Genomic DNA, 14,057 nt, shown 5'->3' on the forward strand with positions numbered 1-14,057 from the left:
TAATCTTTTGACATTTTTTCTTCTGAATAACTGAAACATTTCTTATATTTACAGAGAATCCATTTGCCACCAAGACCAGTTTATGAAAATGTGATACTGGGTAAAGTCTATGGGGCAAAATGTCTGCATGGTTACTAGATGTCATACTAGGACATTGATTTATATTTCCAAAAATAAAATAATATAGAATATTATAAAAGAGGTGGGAAATAAGGGAGAAAGGGAATACATCAGGAGCTTAAGGGGAATTTACAAATGAACGGCTACAACACATTACTTCTCAGCTTATTCTGAGAACAGTGTGCATTCACTCTTGAGCAGCAGCTCTGTTTCCTCTTCACACTGTGTTTCCCATGCCAATAAGGAAGAAGATACATGTTTCTGTCAGGAATTCTGTTGCAGCAGCCACAGTGGTTTGTTATCAATGGATCTTCAGGTCCTGTAGCACACTTAGCAATACCTATTAGCAATACCTATCATCTTTCATGTTTTTATATCTAATGATGAATGTGATATTCTTACCTTTATGTCTGTCCAGGGAACATGTAACAGTTCTTCAGAATTTAAAACTTGAAAAATACATTTTCTAGCTGGAGTAGTCTAATCAGAGAATATATTACCTGAAAACTATTTCTGCTGAGTAACAGATAGTATTTTTGCAGCAAAATCTTTCTTTATTTTACTTTCAGCTAACTCTCAGTGAGCTGGATCATGGATATTGCAGTCAGTCTATTCACAGATAATGAAATCCATAGGTGGGATGTCTGTCCTTGGAGATAGTCAAAATCCATCTGAACATGGTCCTAGACAGGCTGCTCTGCGTGGCCTGATTTGAGCAGGGTTCTTAGACAAGACCTCCAGAGTTCCCTCCCAGCCTCAGCTGTTCAGTGATATGGAAATGCATTTTTGAATACTTTGTATGCAGCCTTTGAAGAGGGATGTCTTCTTAATGTCATTTTGGCTGCTAAGACAAAACGCCTTCAATTTCTGTTTATTACTTGAATGGCACAGTCTAGGAAAAAACATTTTATAAATCAGTTCTTAAAGGAGTTCTTCAAAACTCCCAAAACATATTTTTTAACTTCTCATTTTTGACAACCTGCCCTGTCTTCTTTATGTATGTAATTAGGCATGTCCAGAGAATACTTATTTTGTCATTTAAGCAAATAGTTGTTTGAGGTATTCAATCTTCATTTTAATATTTGCTGGAGCAATAACAACTTTTTTTAAAAGTGACTAATAGGTGTTCTAGGGTTTACATTACTTTTATGAATGTTTCTTGGATCTTATTACTCCCTTACCCCTGTAACTGATTCACAGTCAGCTTCAGATTTCTTACTTTTAGATGGAAAAGCACTAGAAAGAGAAAAAATTCCTTGAATTAATCTTCATTATATAACCAAACACAACCTATTCTTCAATGAATTGTTTCATCCCTCCATGTAAGCAAGAGTTGTTAGACAACAATCTGTCCAAGCAAAGGTAGAACTGTATAATATTGTAGTTTTAGTTCTCCAGTTTAATACAAAAGAAAGTTTTAGAATTATATGATTTTCATTCTAGTAATGCACAAGTTAAGGTAAATAAATCTTTGGTACATAAATAATTTGTTAGTGTACAAGAACCCCATAAGATATTCCTATTCTCTGTCACTGTCTGGAGGAAAAACACACTTTGGGCTGATTGCTTATGTATTATTTATTTAAAAATGTTTTTGGAGGCATACTGGGATGACTAGGTTATACGAATGAGAAGACACATGAGCAGTACATGAGCAATCCTCAGATTTAAAGTTCTGTAAGGATATAGAGACATTGCTTGGATGGATGCGTATCAGTGGAGGGATTGGTGGCTTGAAAAAATTAAAGAAATGCTATCCAGTTGTTTGTTTCTTTGTACACTGTAATTGAGAATGACTAACACTTTTATTCATTGTTCTAGTCCTCACATTTTATTTTCTAGCTTTCTTTTTCCCCAATGGTTTCTTCCATTTTGTCCCTGTCTTATCTTTTACAGTCCTTTTCAATCAGTTTGCTTTTGTTACAATGAAAGTACAGTTTTTCATGTTTTGGGAATTCTTTGAAATCTAAGCACATTCTGTTCTCATTACACCTTATTTCTTCAAGTATTTTGTTGCTAAAGAATTGAATATAAATTTTATAAAATAAATAAAAATTCAATCTAAACTGTCTTGAACTAATGCAGCTTTCATTGATACTCTATGGACTTACTTTATACCATTAAGGTGTGTGCTAATGTAAACCCAGAATCCCCTAAAGAGGCTTGAAGCTGAGTTATGGCCACAGTCTAAGTTGCCTGGAAGTTTAGCCTCACCTTGTTCAAAGTAATGAATGAAACACTATTTTATGTGATCTCTTTGAGAAGCTTGTCCTGCACTCAGCCCAATGGCATTTTGCATCTCTCTAATCTCAGGCATAGTCTGAGGGGGGGAAAAAGTGATGGAACGAACGCAATTAATCTTTGCATCATTGGGAAAGAATAGTCCAGACAGAAACACTGAGAGTTAATAAAAAGTAGCAGCAGTATCAAGCCTCAAGATTTTTTATTTTGCTTCAAAACATTGGAGCCACAGTATTTATTCATACAAAGTTTTGTTTGATTTCCCACATCTTATTTATGGTTTGTTTGGGATTTTTTTCATAAGAGTGATAAATTACTTCATTAATATAAGGACTGATAGTGCATTCCATGTGGCTGATATAGTTCATCTGCAATGTTTAAGGAAAATTAATATATATTCACCTAATGTATCATCTATAAAGAGATGGATTTGGGGACAGAATACTTTTCAACAGAAGGTGATTAATCTATTGCTCTTCTCTTCATGTGTAAATAATGTAAAAAGGCAGAGAGTTTTCATCTGTTTAACTTCCCTTCTCTGTTTACATCAGAAGATGGTCACAATAGAACAAATGTATTGTGTAAGCAGGCTGGAGGAGAAATGGTTACTCTTACTATACATTTTAATAGATGTGTACTGAGGAAACAAGATTACTGCAAGTTAAGGAATCTATTTTGGTGCTGTACTGGGAATGATAATGAACCACAGAAATGTAATAATCCAGTTTTTTCAACTGTTTTGGTTTTCTTTTTCAACACCATGTTTGTGTCTGTCTTTTCGTCAGGTAAACAAAATGATAGATGTCTTTAACCCTTTTTTGGGGGGATGGGGAGGTGGTGCAATAAGAAGCTGTAGTTGTGCAGGATGGGAGGACACAAAATACATTTTCAGATTATGTGGGTAGAAACTGATAAATACAATATTCCTGCACCCAAACTGGTTAGCCACATTTCCTTTTTCACATGTGTATGTGTGCGCTCTGAAAATCCTGTACTAATATTACAGGAGGTAAAAGAGTGTTCTAAAGAATTATTAACCACTCCATGAATTCAGTCAGGATGGTGCTGATGAACCAAGGTATATTGATTTGACTCAGTTTCCTGTGCTTGTTTTGTGCACAGGAGAGTGAATGCATTATTTTCTTGCTACTGGTTTCACTGGAGTCAGGCATAAGTCTTTATACCCTTCCCTTCCTATTTCTCTATTGTCCTTTGATGGAGAAAAGAGATATCAGAGGCTTAAAACAGAAAATGGCAGTCTGTCCAGCTTGAGATTAATAGATTTTTAGAAAGGTTGCTTTTGAAAAATTATGGCAGGAAATATAATCAGTTAGTCATGAAGATGATACATCCATCTTTTTGTCTGTGAAGAAAAAGCAAATAATTGCATTCACCAGCATATCTAAAGTTGGTGCTTCATGAAAGGATGCTCTGTATCAGTTGCTTGCTACACACTCAGTCTGTACTTTTTCCCCACTAGTTAAGTGAGTGAAAGGATTAAAAAACCTGTTTAATATCTCTTCCAGGAAACATAATAGTGTTCTTCTGGCTTATTGTGTTTTAATTCTGTGGTTACAGCATTTGTTCTTATCAGGAAAACTTAGATTATAATACTGGGTCTCTTTGTAAACAGGATAGTAACCAAATAGATTAAAGAGCAACAGTTTAATTTAGCATAGTAACTCCTCCCAAATAAGTGTGCATTACATCAGGGAAATGTATGTCACAACAACGTTTGTGTAACAGTCTCAGATTCAAAAAATTCTACTGTTACCAGATCCCTTTTCCTAGAATAGCTCCACCCATTCTTTAAGCACAAAAAACAAATAAACCAACCGGGTAAACAAACCCAGACAACACCCCAGACAAAACCAAAAAACTCAACCAAACAACAACAAACCCAAAAAAACCACAACAAACCACACCCCCCCCCACCTTCCCAACATTCTTAATCAGTAATGTTTGGCGGAAATCCGTATTTTAGCTGTTTAATAAAAGCAAGTAGACAAACCAAAAAAAAAAACCCAACAAAGCAGAGCACCCCAAACCTCTTCTGTTAGAGAATGACTTCTGTTTTTAAGAAAAGTGATTTGTTAAAACTGCTGGTCTCCTCCATAAACGAAGAAAGGCTCTGCTACTCTCCTCCTTATGAAAGCAGGAGGCCATTTAACACTATTTTAACTGACTTTGGAATTCATGTCAATTGATAAATATTCATGCAGTTTGTCTGCTCTTTTTGGGCTTAAACAGATTTAAAGCTGCTAGAGCTGAGAGGAAAGCTGACCATGAATGTCAGGTCCAAGGAGTTTTTATACTGGTTTTGCTGGGAAAATGAACACAATATTGCATCATCAAGAGTGAAAAATATTTTTATTTCCAAAATATTTAAGCATTTTCTTTAGATTGTTGTACTTTAGAAGTGGAAATAACACTGCATAATTTTTGAATGCAGCTTTGGGATAAAGGAATCTTGTTAAAGCATCAGGCTGAAAAAATATCTAGACATGCATTTAAAAAATGTAATGACTTGGAAAATGTGAATTTGTAAATAGACTCAAGTCTTCCTCTCATGTATTAGTGAAGTAGAGTATTACAACCGAGTGCATAAGAGATTCTCTGTTTTGCTGTCAAAGGGAAATTCTGATTACTCCCATAGGACAGGTACCAGGTTTTTTTCTTTGTGCACATTTTCTAGGTGATCAGTGGAACACCTACACAGTTGTCTCTCAGGAACTCTAAATAGAAGGAAATATCCAAAACCTCTCCAGTTATTGCTGATGCAAAATTATTGTTGATACTGACAGAATTTTGCTAATCATGAGGATTGTTTCCTTGAGAACCTGGGAGTATTCTTCAGATGGCTTGCAAGATAAGTTTTATTAAATCTGAAAATCAAGACCTATGGTTGTGTTGATGACAGAGCCATTTAAAAATGTCTTGGATGCTATGATAAAGAATATGGTGTGCAAAAGATACAAGGATACAAGTTAGGTAGAAAAAATACCACAGAAAATACTGTAATCTGTTTCTGCTAAATTAGTAGTGGCAAAGAGCAATCTGCTGACTGACACTTAAGTAGCTTCTCTGGAGTAGACTATCGGAGCAGCAGCAAGTGATTTGTCAATGCTGTCACAGGCCCATAAACTATGGATAGCTCTGGATATCACCAGCGCAGCTGCAGCATCACCAAAGGAGTTCTTGTTCTTCAGCTGCATATATACTAAGATGGAATAAGGAAAGTCAGATGTGATGGATGTACTATTATTGAATGTAAAAATGAACTAGGAGAGAGGAATATTTACAAAATGCACTTTTAAATCTTATCCTGTAGCTCTTCCTGTTTCATTTTGTACAAACAGGATGGAGCTGGTGCTTCTCTGAATCCATAAGGCAAGGAGGGTACTGCAAACATAAAGTAGGGGAATTTTCCTTAGGAACTGTTGAAGGCATGTTGGGTGAAATTTTCTTTTTCTAAAAAAACGTGAAAGTAAAGGACAAGGAAACATGTCTTTTTCTATTAACTATAAAAAGGGATTGAGGATTTCAGAAGGATTTATGCGTGTCCTATCAAGCAAAAAAAGTCCAAAAGTACCAAAAGTCATCCTTTGAATTCCATTGTACCAGTCTAGAGTTCCTAACATCTGTGTCTCTCTTTGGTGTTTAGGCATAATTATTTCAACTTGTTATTTCAAGCAGAGCCAAAACTGTAATTTGATTTTGAGTTTACCTATAACATAAAAGATGACAGTAAATAACAATTTTTAAGGGTTTAATGCTAATCATATTATTTCAAATATTGTTCTTTTCTTGTATCTGTTAAGCTAATTTCTTATCAACAGAAGAAAATCTGATAACTTTGTCTTATCTCAGTAAGTGTTATTAGCTTGATGTCATCTTTTTATTTTGTATGTGATTATACATTGACTCTTTTTTTTTTTCATTGCTGTAAGTCTTGAAATTAGTTTAGCTAATCTAAATTTTTTAGTCTTCTACTTTGGGGGTTCTGAATATTATAATGTTTAAACGTGTTTGAGATTGTCTTAAATAGTTCCTAAACCTTATCTCGGAAGTGGAAACAACTCCACAGAAGAAACAACTTCATGCCAACAGCAGCTATGAATATTATATCCTGTGAAATATATGTCTGTTTCTCAGACACTACATTCTGATCCTAGCTGTACATGTTATTCTTGCTCTTTAAGAGTACTATATTTATATGACTTATGAATGTGTCTCCATTAGCATTTTATTTTACAACAGGAATATACTTTTGAAGCAAATCTTTGTCTTCCCAATTCACCACATTTGCTTTGATTGCTGGAATGGCAGAGTGGGATCTATGTGTTTTACTGATGCAACCAAGCCAGATGTTGCTCTTCAAGATCACATCTGATGTGCTCAGCAGCTAATGGGCTTTCAGTCATTAGGGCCAAAAATAGAAGCAGTATGAAGTAAATGCCCCAAAACATTTTTGCTGTGAGCACTTGTGTCTTTGTCACCAACTGCTTTGACCTTCTGATCTGCTCTTATGGCACTCAGCCCTTTGCTACTGCCCTCGTGTTCTCTGTGGCCCAGGGTGGACAGCAGCTCACCCCTCTGTCCCAGGCTGCCACTGAACATCCCAGCCCTGCTGTCACTTCTGTCTGTGCTGTCATGATAAAGTAGATTGCATGTCTCAGTGCAATCCTCGTGTTCAATGCAAGAAGAACCAAGGAACATGGTTTTTGTGTGTTAGAGTCCGGAGGAGCTGCTCTCACATTTGTTCTCCAACCAAGCGACTGTTTGCTTGGATTTCTTTGGAAGTATTCCAATTGGACTTCAGCTTGCAACTGAGACCATGATATAGTGATTCATTTGTGGCATTGTTAACTTTGTGATGCAGAAAGTTTTGCAATAATCAATTATCTATTTGTTTTCACAGCAAATAATTAATTACTTGGTTGCATGTACTGTTGCCACATGTATTGAGGGGGATAAAATATGCCTTTTCATCCTTTTTGAATAATCTATGTCTTATCATTTTAATGCTTTCTGGGGTGAGAAGAGAGTGCTTAAAATGCTTGCTGACTTTTACTTCCTACCACCACTCTAACAAGCCAGAGATTGTCAAGAGAGCCCTGTCTTTAAGAGAATGGTAGTTTTTTGAGCTCACCTCATTCTGTAATAAAACAGTTCTCACAACAGTCTATAACTTACTGTTTTAGAGATAAGTTCTAGAATTTGGTAGAAGTGTCTACTAGCTGTTGAAAAACAATGGAAAACAAAGCCATTAGAAGTCTAATAGGACTCAATTTCTAAACACCAGCGATGTTTTTAAAGCATGTCCTTTTGTTTCAGATTTGCAGACCACTTTATTAATAGAGACACAAATGCAGTTTTCATCTTCACCAAACTGACCTCCTGTTTTGACTCTCCATGTATCCGCTAGTAATTTTTCTACATCACTGCTAGTAAAGTGCTAGCAGCAATTCTTGTATTTCTCCTGTCAACCAAGCTTTATTCAAGTTTGACCTTCTCTTTGTTAGACAAGCATCACTCATCTCTTATGATGTGCTAGCTTTAATATTATCTTTCAAGCGTTATACGCAATCTCCATAGAATAAGCTTCAGCAATACAACATCCTCTGGGCTTACACAGTGTAATGTTCTGTTCTCTAGTGGCAACAATAGCTCCTGGGTGCAGCATTTATTATTTTAGCATGGCCTAATTTGTGTCATTGTTTTGGCCAATCTACTTCTTTAATGTCCTGCTTCTATTCAAACCTGGTTTTCATCTTTTATTTCCCTTTCTTGGCAATAGATGCTAATTAAAATTGTCCATCTCAGGCTTAAAACTACTTCTGACTGTGGGTACTTTACACATGTTATTTTCATGGAACAGCTGTATTGTTATCTAATTCCAGCAAGTATTTTGTCTGAAGGCTTTGCTTCCAGGAATAACGTAATTATCAGTCAGTTTGATGTTCTTGCAGCCATTTTTCAGAATTAAATATTGAAATGGTACTTTGAGAGAATAATGAACTTTAATTCTTTTTCCTATTTGGTGTTGTGCAATAATGCACTCTTACAAGAGTGGAAAATCAATGTTTTGATTAATTTTGATCCTAGGATTTCCTAACAGTTTAGATTTTTAGAACCTTGTTACAGTTCTTGTGCTATGGTGCGGAGTGGAGAACTGAATATTTGCAGTCATTAAAGAAAGGGGAGTGTATTGGGATGTTGTTCTGCTGCTCAGAAAAGTGCAGAAGTGAAATAATGACACGAGACTTCTGAAGGAAGGTTATGACTGGGGAGCAGAATCACGTGAACCTCTTTGATGGAAATACCTCTGCTGACTGGTAGAGCCAGTTGTATTTCTGATGGTGTCACAAGCTACGAAAGCAAAGTCTGTCCTGACTTCCATATCTTCATTACTAATATACCGTTCATGCTCAGAAACTCTGGCTTTTCAACATCCTTTATAGATTTGTTTTTTCCTCAGAAAATTGGGTATAGAAACTGGTTGTCTTGCATGATTAATTTCTATTTTGTTTAAGAAGTTACAGGTGACAACATTGCTAATAGAATGAATAAACTGGACCATGACTGAAAAGTGAAAACAGTTGATAAAAATGTAAAGTTAAGCTTTTCTCAGATCTGTTAATTTTAATTCCAAGATTGAATAGCAATTATGCAGTATTAATAAACACTTGTTGGAAATTTTACTTAGTCTACATTTAAACTGGTAGGTGGATAGAAAATAACCAGGGGGCTTATTTGAGGGTACTGAAAAAATGACAAGCCCCTCTCACTTCATTTCCCAGCCATACCCATGTGCAAACTATTTTCAACAGAAGCCAAGATTTAGTGGCTATGCTGAGAATTATACAGCTTTTTAATAATTGGAACTTATTAAAGGAAACTTAAAGACTAATTTTATCTAATTTCCTGCTTAGTTATCTAATTAAATGTAATTGACTGCCTTAAAAAATAAAAAGGGCTTGTACGCACTTTCCTTTTGCCTTCAATATTTGACATTAGTAAAAATAATTTTCAGTAGTATGTAGATAGATGACTACCCTACACTTCATCATTCTGCTACATAGGTTTGTAAATATCAATGGGGACTGCATTGAGCTGAAATAGCAACAATTAAGGAGCAAAAGGATTTTTCCTATAATCCTAGTAAAAAATACCTTTCTCTTATCTACACTGGCCTTTGATATAAAGGCACAATCTGAAGGCTATTACTGGTATTTCATAATGTAATGAATTTTCAATTAAAATGTAAGGAGAAACAACTAATTAAAGTAAGAAGGGTTAGCTATAAGAACTGGTGTTTCCACTGCTCCTAGGTGCACTCATTACCTTTTTAGGTTACTATTTTGACTGTGTGGATGACAGAAGTGAGTTACATGAAGATAAGCTCTTTGAGGTAAATCATTGTCATTCAGCAGTATAATCTGAGATGTCTAGCCTTGAATCCCTGATTTGAAAATACATTCAGTGGTCTCTTACATAATCACAGTTCATTTCTTATCTACATCAAGGAATGTTGCTGTCTGTTCTGGTAGCCTAATGACTACTAAAGTGAATTGCTTGGTGACTGTACACTTCCCGATTTGGTGTTCTCATACATGCAAAGAACACTTCCACAGTTCAGATTACTTCACTCATGGTGAGTTCAGAAGAAGCAGTAAATAATGAAGTTTTCAAACTAATTTTGTCTCTGAAGATGCATTCATTTGTTACAAAGAAGAGATGTTCTTAAGATCTCTTTTTTGGGAAATTTGCGTCACTTGTCCACTTTATGCAATTTCTATTGAGAAAAGAGACAATTAGATGGGTGCATTTTTCTTTGTATGTAGTCACTACCAAGAAAAGCAAGTTAAACCAAAACATACTTTTCCTCCTTCCTAATTTTGATTGTCACTCTCCTCACTAAATTTAGGTAAAATTAGGTTCCAGTAAAGGAAATGTAGTGAAATTAGATTAAGTTGGCTGAAACCAAGACAGGTAAAGAAAATTTTATATATCTATCTATCTCTCATGCTCTGAAAAAAAAAATCCATTTTATGTAGAAGACAAGTCTCAACAATTTTTAATATAATTTTTTTAAAAGTGAATTAAACATATAATTCGTGTGATTCTTTAGGCATCTGATATCAAAGTATCTGCCAACTATTTAAGAATTGCATTGCACATAAATAATACTGAGATTTGTTCTGTGCCTTTGTATGTCAGTATTACCAATTTTGCTATGATGAGGTAGTCTAAAAGAATGTGCAGATTGCATGAAAATACTGTGGTGAGGCTTCTTAAATTACAAGTAGTGCCTTGCTTAAAACTTCCCCCAGTCCCCAGATTTTTCTTTGCCTTTCGGATTCTTCCTTTTTCACAAGTTGGAGAACGGATGCCTCTGTCTCTCCTACCCTAAGTGCTAAGTGCTGTCATGACTTTCCTCTCATTGATGTCCAGATGCTGCTCCAACCCTCTGGATTTAACTCCTCTTTAGGTCTCAGAAAAGCACACCCCACCCTGTTGCCATGGCCAGCCCAGCTTACAGTCACCTATTTCCTCCTGGTTTTGCTTTCACCCTGCTTATGAAGTGCTATAATAATTTCGGGGTGGGGAGGTTAGATCTTATGGTTGTCCAAATATTCTTTATATGCTTGAAAGAGTAGCCAGTACTATCTGATACTGTGAAACAAATCCATTTCACAAATGATTATTTTAAAAAATAGAATATTTAAAGAGTAAGCTCATTTTCATAAATCCAGTCAGTCAAATGCTTTGATCATGTAAGCTGCCTTTAAAATTAGTGGCAGAATAGAGCATTTTAGTTCCTTGATTGTCACTACTGTTCACTATGCAATTTACAGTTGCCAGTATATTTTGGATTTATGTGTTTGAATGTCATTTTTCCTGTATATAAACTGGTTTAAAAATTAAATGTGGCACATGTTTAAGGTGTAAATTGTTATTCTGTGATGTACATAACCTGACATATCTCTGAACATCTCGAGAATATCCACACGATTTAAAGGGTCCTTGAGCACTCCCTTTGGGGAGGTGGGAAGATCAGTAAGGTGACAATTAAAATAATGTTGTTTCATGTATGCACTGTACTCTAAAGTACAAATGTGACAAGACTATAAAATGAGGGTAGTTTTTTCTGTCAGCAAATATTTTCTGTCTGATTGTAAATTTTCACAATGTGCTCTTACATTAAGCAATTTAGAATTTTATATGTATATATATATATATATATGAAATAACTTATACTTTCACAATTGTAGTTGTGTTAGTATCTGGGGAGTAATTTCTGTCATTTTATGAGTAGCTGTGATAGAATAGTTACAGTCCAGGAGTTGAGCTGGGAAGTGTGGTATTTATATCCTAAGAAACACTTGCCTTTTCCTTGAAAATAGAGCATTATTTGTTTGAACACTGAAAATATATTAAATATATATTAATTATTATTTAAAATACATTTATTAAAAAGCAATAAAATTAAAAATCCCATGGAGATAGGGTATAGTAGGTGAAATGTTTACTGTCCACACTGTCTTTCATAAGTGGCAGGTCTTCTTATCTACCAAGAACATCTTTTTGTTTGTTTAAAATGTAGTGACAGTGATCTCACCCCAATTATATGGCTAAGCACAGGTGTTATTTGGATTCTGGTCTACATTAACAGATTAAAACACTGACAGATTTTATAGCATGAGATTTTTTTCATAGACTGGTTTTTCTAACCTATATTCCCCTTCTTCCCAATTCTCTTTCAGATAGCGGTTCTGTGGATGAAAAGGTTTAAAATCACATATTTGCTATAGGGATCATGTATTTTGTTGATGTTTGTTTGTGACTTATTTGACCTGTTTTGTTCCGTCATTTTAGTTGTGAAATCTGCATGGTTTTTCCCAGCTTTCCACTCTTTTGTTCTCCTTTGATTGTATTGCAAATGTGTTGCATTTATATACAGGGTAACCCTCACTGTTGTGCTTACCATAACTGCCAACACAGGGGTCTGCTACTGTCAAACATGATTCTGATTTTTGCCTCTAATTATCACCTACCCTGCATTCTCTATAGGATTTAAAGGGCAAGGGTACTTGGGAAGCAATACCTTACCTTCCCATGGCTTCTTCCACTGTGTGTCACTAAATGCTGAATGCTATCAAAATGTTTCCCAAAGGAACAGTTAGTCTAGCTTTGGCCTGGAGCTGACCCTGCTAAACATTTTCATATGTCTTACATGTTTGATGCAGTTAAATTGTGTCCAAAACTTACTAAAAGCAACCAAGTAACTGTACTTTTTTTGATCTCTGTTAAAGGCTCGGTTGGTAAGTGCAGGTTCCTTGGATGCTTCCAAGCTTTATGCAGTCCAAGCATTTGCTGGGTAAGTAAAAGTATAATTGATAATTTTTTTATTTGTATCTGCAAATTATTCTTACAGCATTACAGTATTTTTCCTAAGCTTTCTGTTTTAAGAAATTGTATTATTTTAAAAGGAAGATAGTTTTATTATGTCATCTCCTTTTAATTTTTTTAAGTTTGTTATTTTCTGAGAAATTAATACAGCAGTTCCAATGGTGAGGTCAGTTAGGTAACAGATTTTACCTCTTTGCAAATGAAATAAGTATCCTTTAAAGCTGTAGCCCAATTTTGTCTTTGTTTTGGTAAATGTATAGGACTGCAATTCTAGCAATATAATATCTCTCTAGTACTTGAAATTGAAAAGTCAAGGGAAAAGATCTTGCAGTGGCTGAGAGTGTATATGGAAGAAACCTGTACATTTTGGTTTTTTGTCTCCAAATGAAGTTATTGTGCATCCAGTTCAAGGAATTCCTTCCTATTCTGAATACTTTCTTATTATTTAATCTGGAAAGGTAAAGAAATAAAAGCCTTTGGTAAAATTTATCAGTTTTATTAGTTACCTAATTAAAAGGGGTATTATCCTCTTGCTGGTGCACTCTGTAAGTACTTTTTTTACTGTAATTACAATTTATTACAATGACAAGGTGATGAGATTAAATTAATCATTCATCTTCAGCTTTTATGTCTGAAATGCTATCCAGTTGACACTGTGAAGTTTTTCCTGTTTAGATTCCTATTTTGAGCAGAAGCGGGTGTCACTAAAAGGTAGTTATGGCATTAATTTGCTTAATATTATGCACTACGTCAGATGGCTGGCAGTAGCTCAATATTAGCTCATGTTTTTAGATGAAACCTTGCTTCTTTTGCTGACAAAGTTTAGACCTGTCCTTGCCTTGCTTTGCTGTCCACAGTATCTTTATTCAAGCCTCTGTTTTACTAGGCCTCCTTAAAAACAGTTATGCAATTTTCATTTAACTTCTCATTCAGGCAAAGAATGCTATCATTCCAAAGACATTTGTGGCTCTGTTTTAATCACACTTCCCACTCTACTCCTTCGTGCAAAAACTAATGCTAATTTCTAGGATCCCTCAGTCTTTTTACTGCCAGCACAACTGATTCCAGTTAGCTCTGACTCCTTCTCCCTCTTAGTCTCTCCAAAAGGTTTTGCTGTTTGAAGTGAGGGAGGAGATTTCTTCCCTCACAACCATTGTTACCACGCTTTATCTATGCAAAAATACCCCAGCTGACTCTCTTCTGTCTCACTCTTCCCGCTCTGCCATAGCGCAATGCTGGGACCCCACCTCATGCACCAGCACCCCCAAGTCCATGGCAGG

At 35.4% G+C, this 14,057-nt stretch overlaps 1 protein-coding gene across 1 annotated transcript in view; it reads left to right on the plus strand.

Annotated features, from left to right (window-relative positions):
• Positions 1-14,057, plus strand: part of UNC13C (unc-13 homolog C) — a 132,554-nt gene that overhangs the window by 14,093 nt on the left and 104,404 nt on the right. The window contains exons 3-4 of the mRNA XM_054272855.1: positions 12,132-12,154; positions 12,681-12,745. Coding sequence (XP_054128830.1) covers positions 12,132-12,154; positions 12,681-12,745 — 88 coding nt within the window. The remainder of the gene's footprint in view (positions 1-12,131; positions 12,155-12,680; positions 12,746-14,057) is intronic.

The sequence above is a fragment of the Melozone crissalis genome, unplaced genomic scaffold (assembly GCF_028551555.1).
Source record: "Melozone crissalis strain CALT ecotype California unplaced genomic scaffold, PUWL_Pcris_2 ptg000014l_1, whole genome shotgun sequence".
Classification (NCBI taxonomy): Eukaryota; Metazoa; Chordata; class Aves; order Passeriformes; family Passerellidae; genus Melozone; species Melozone crissalis.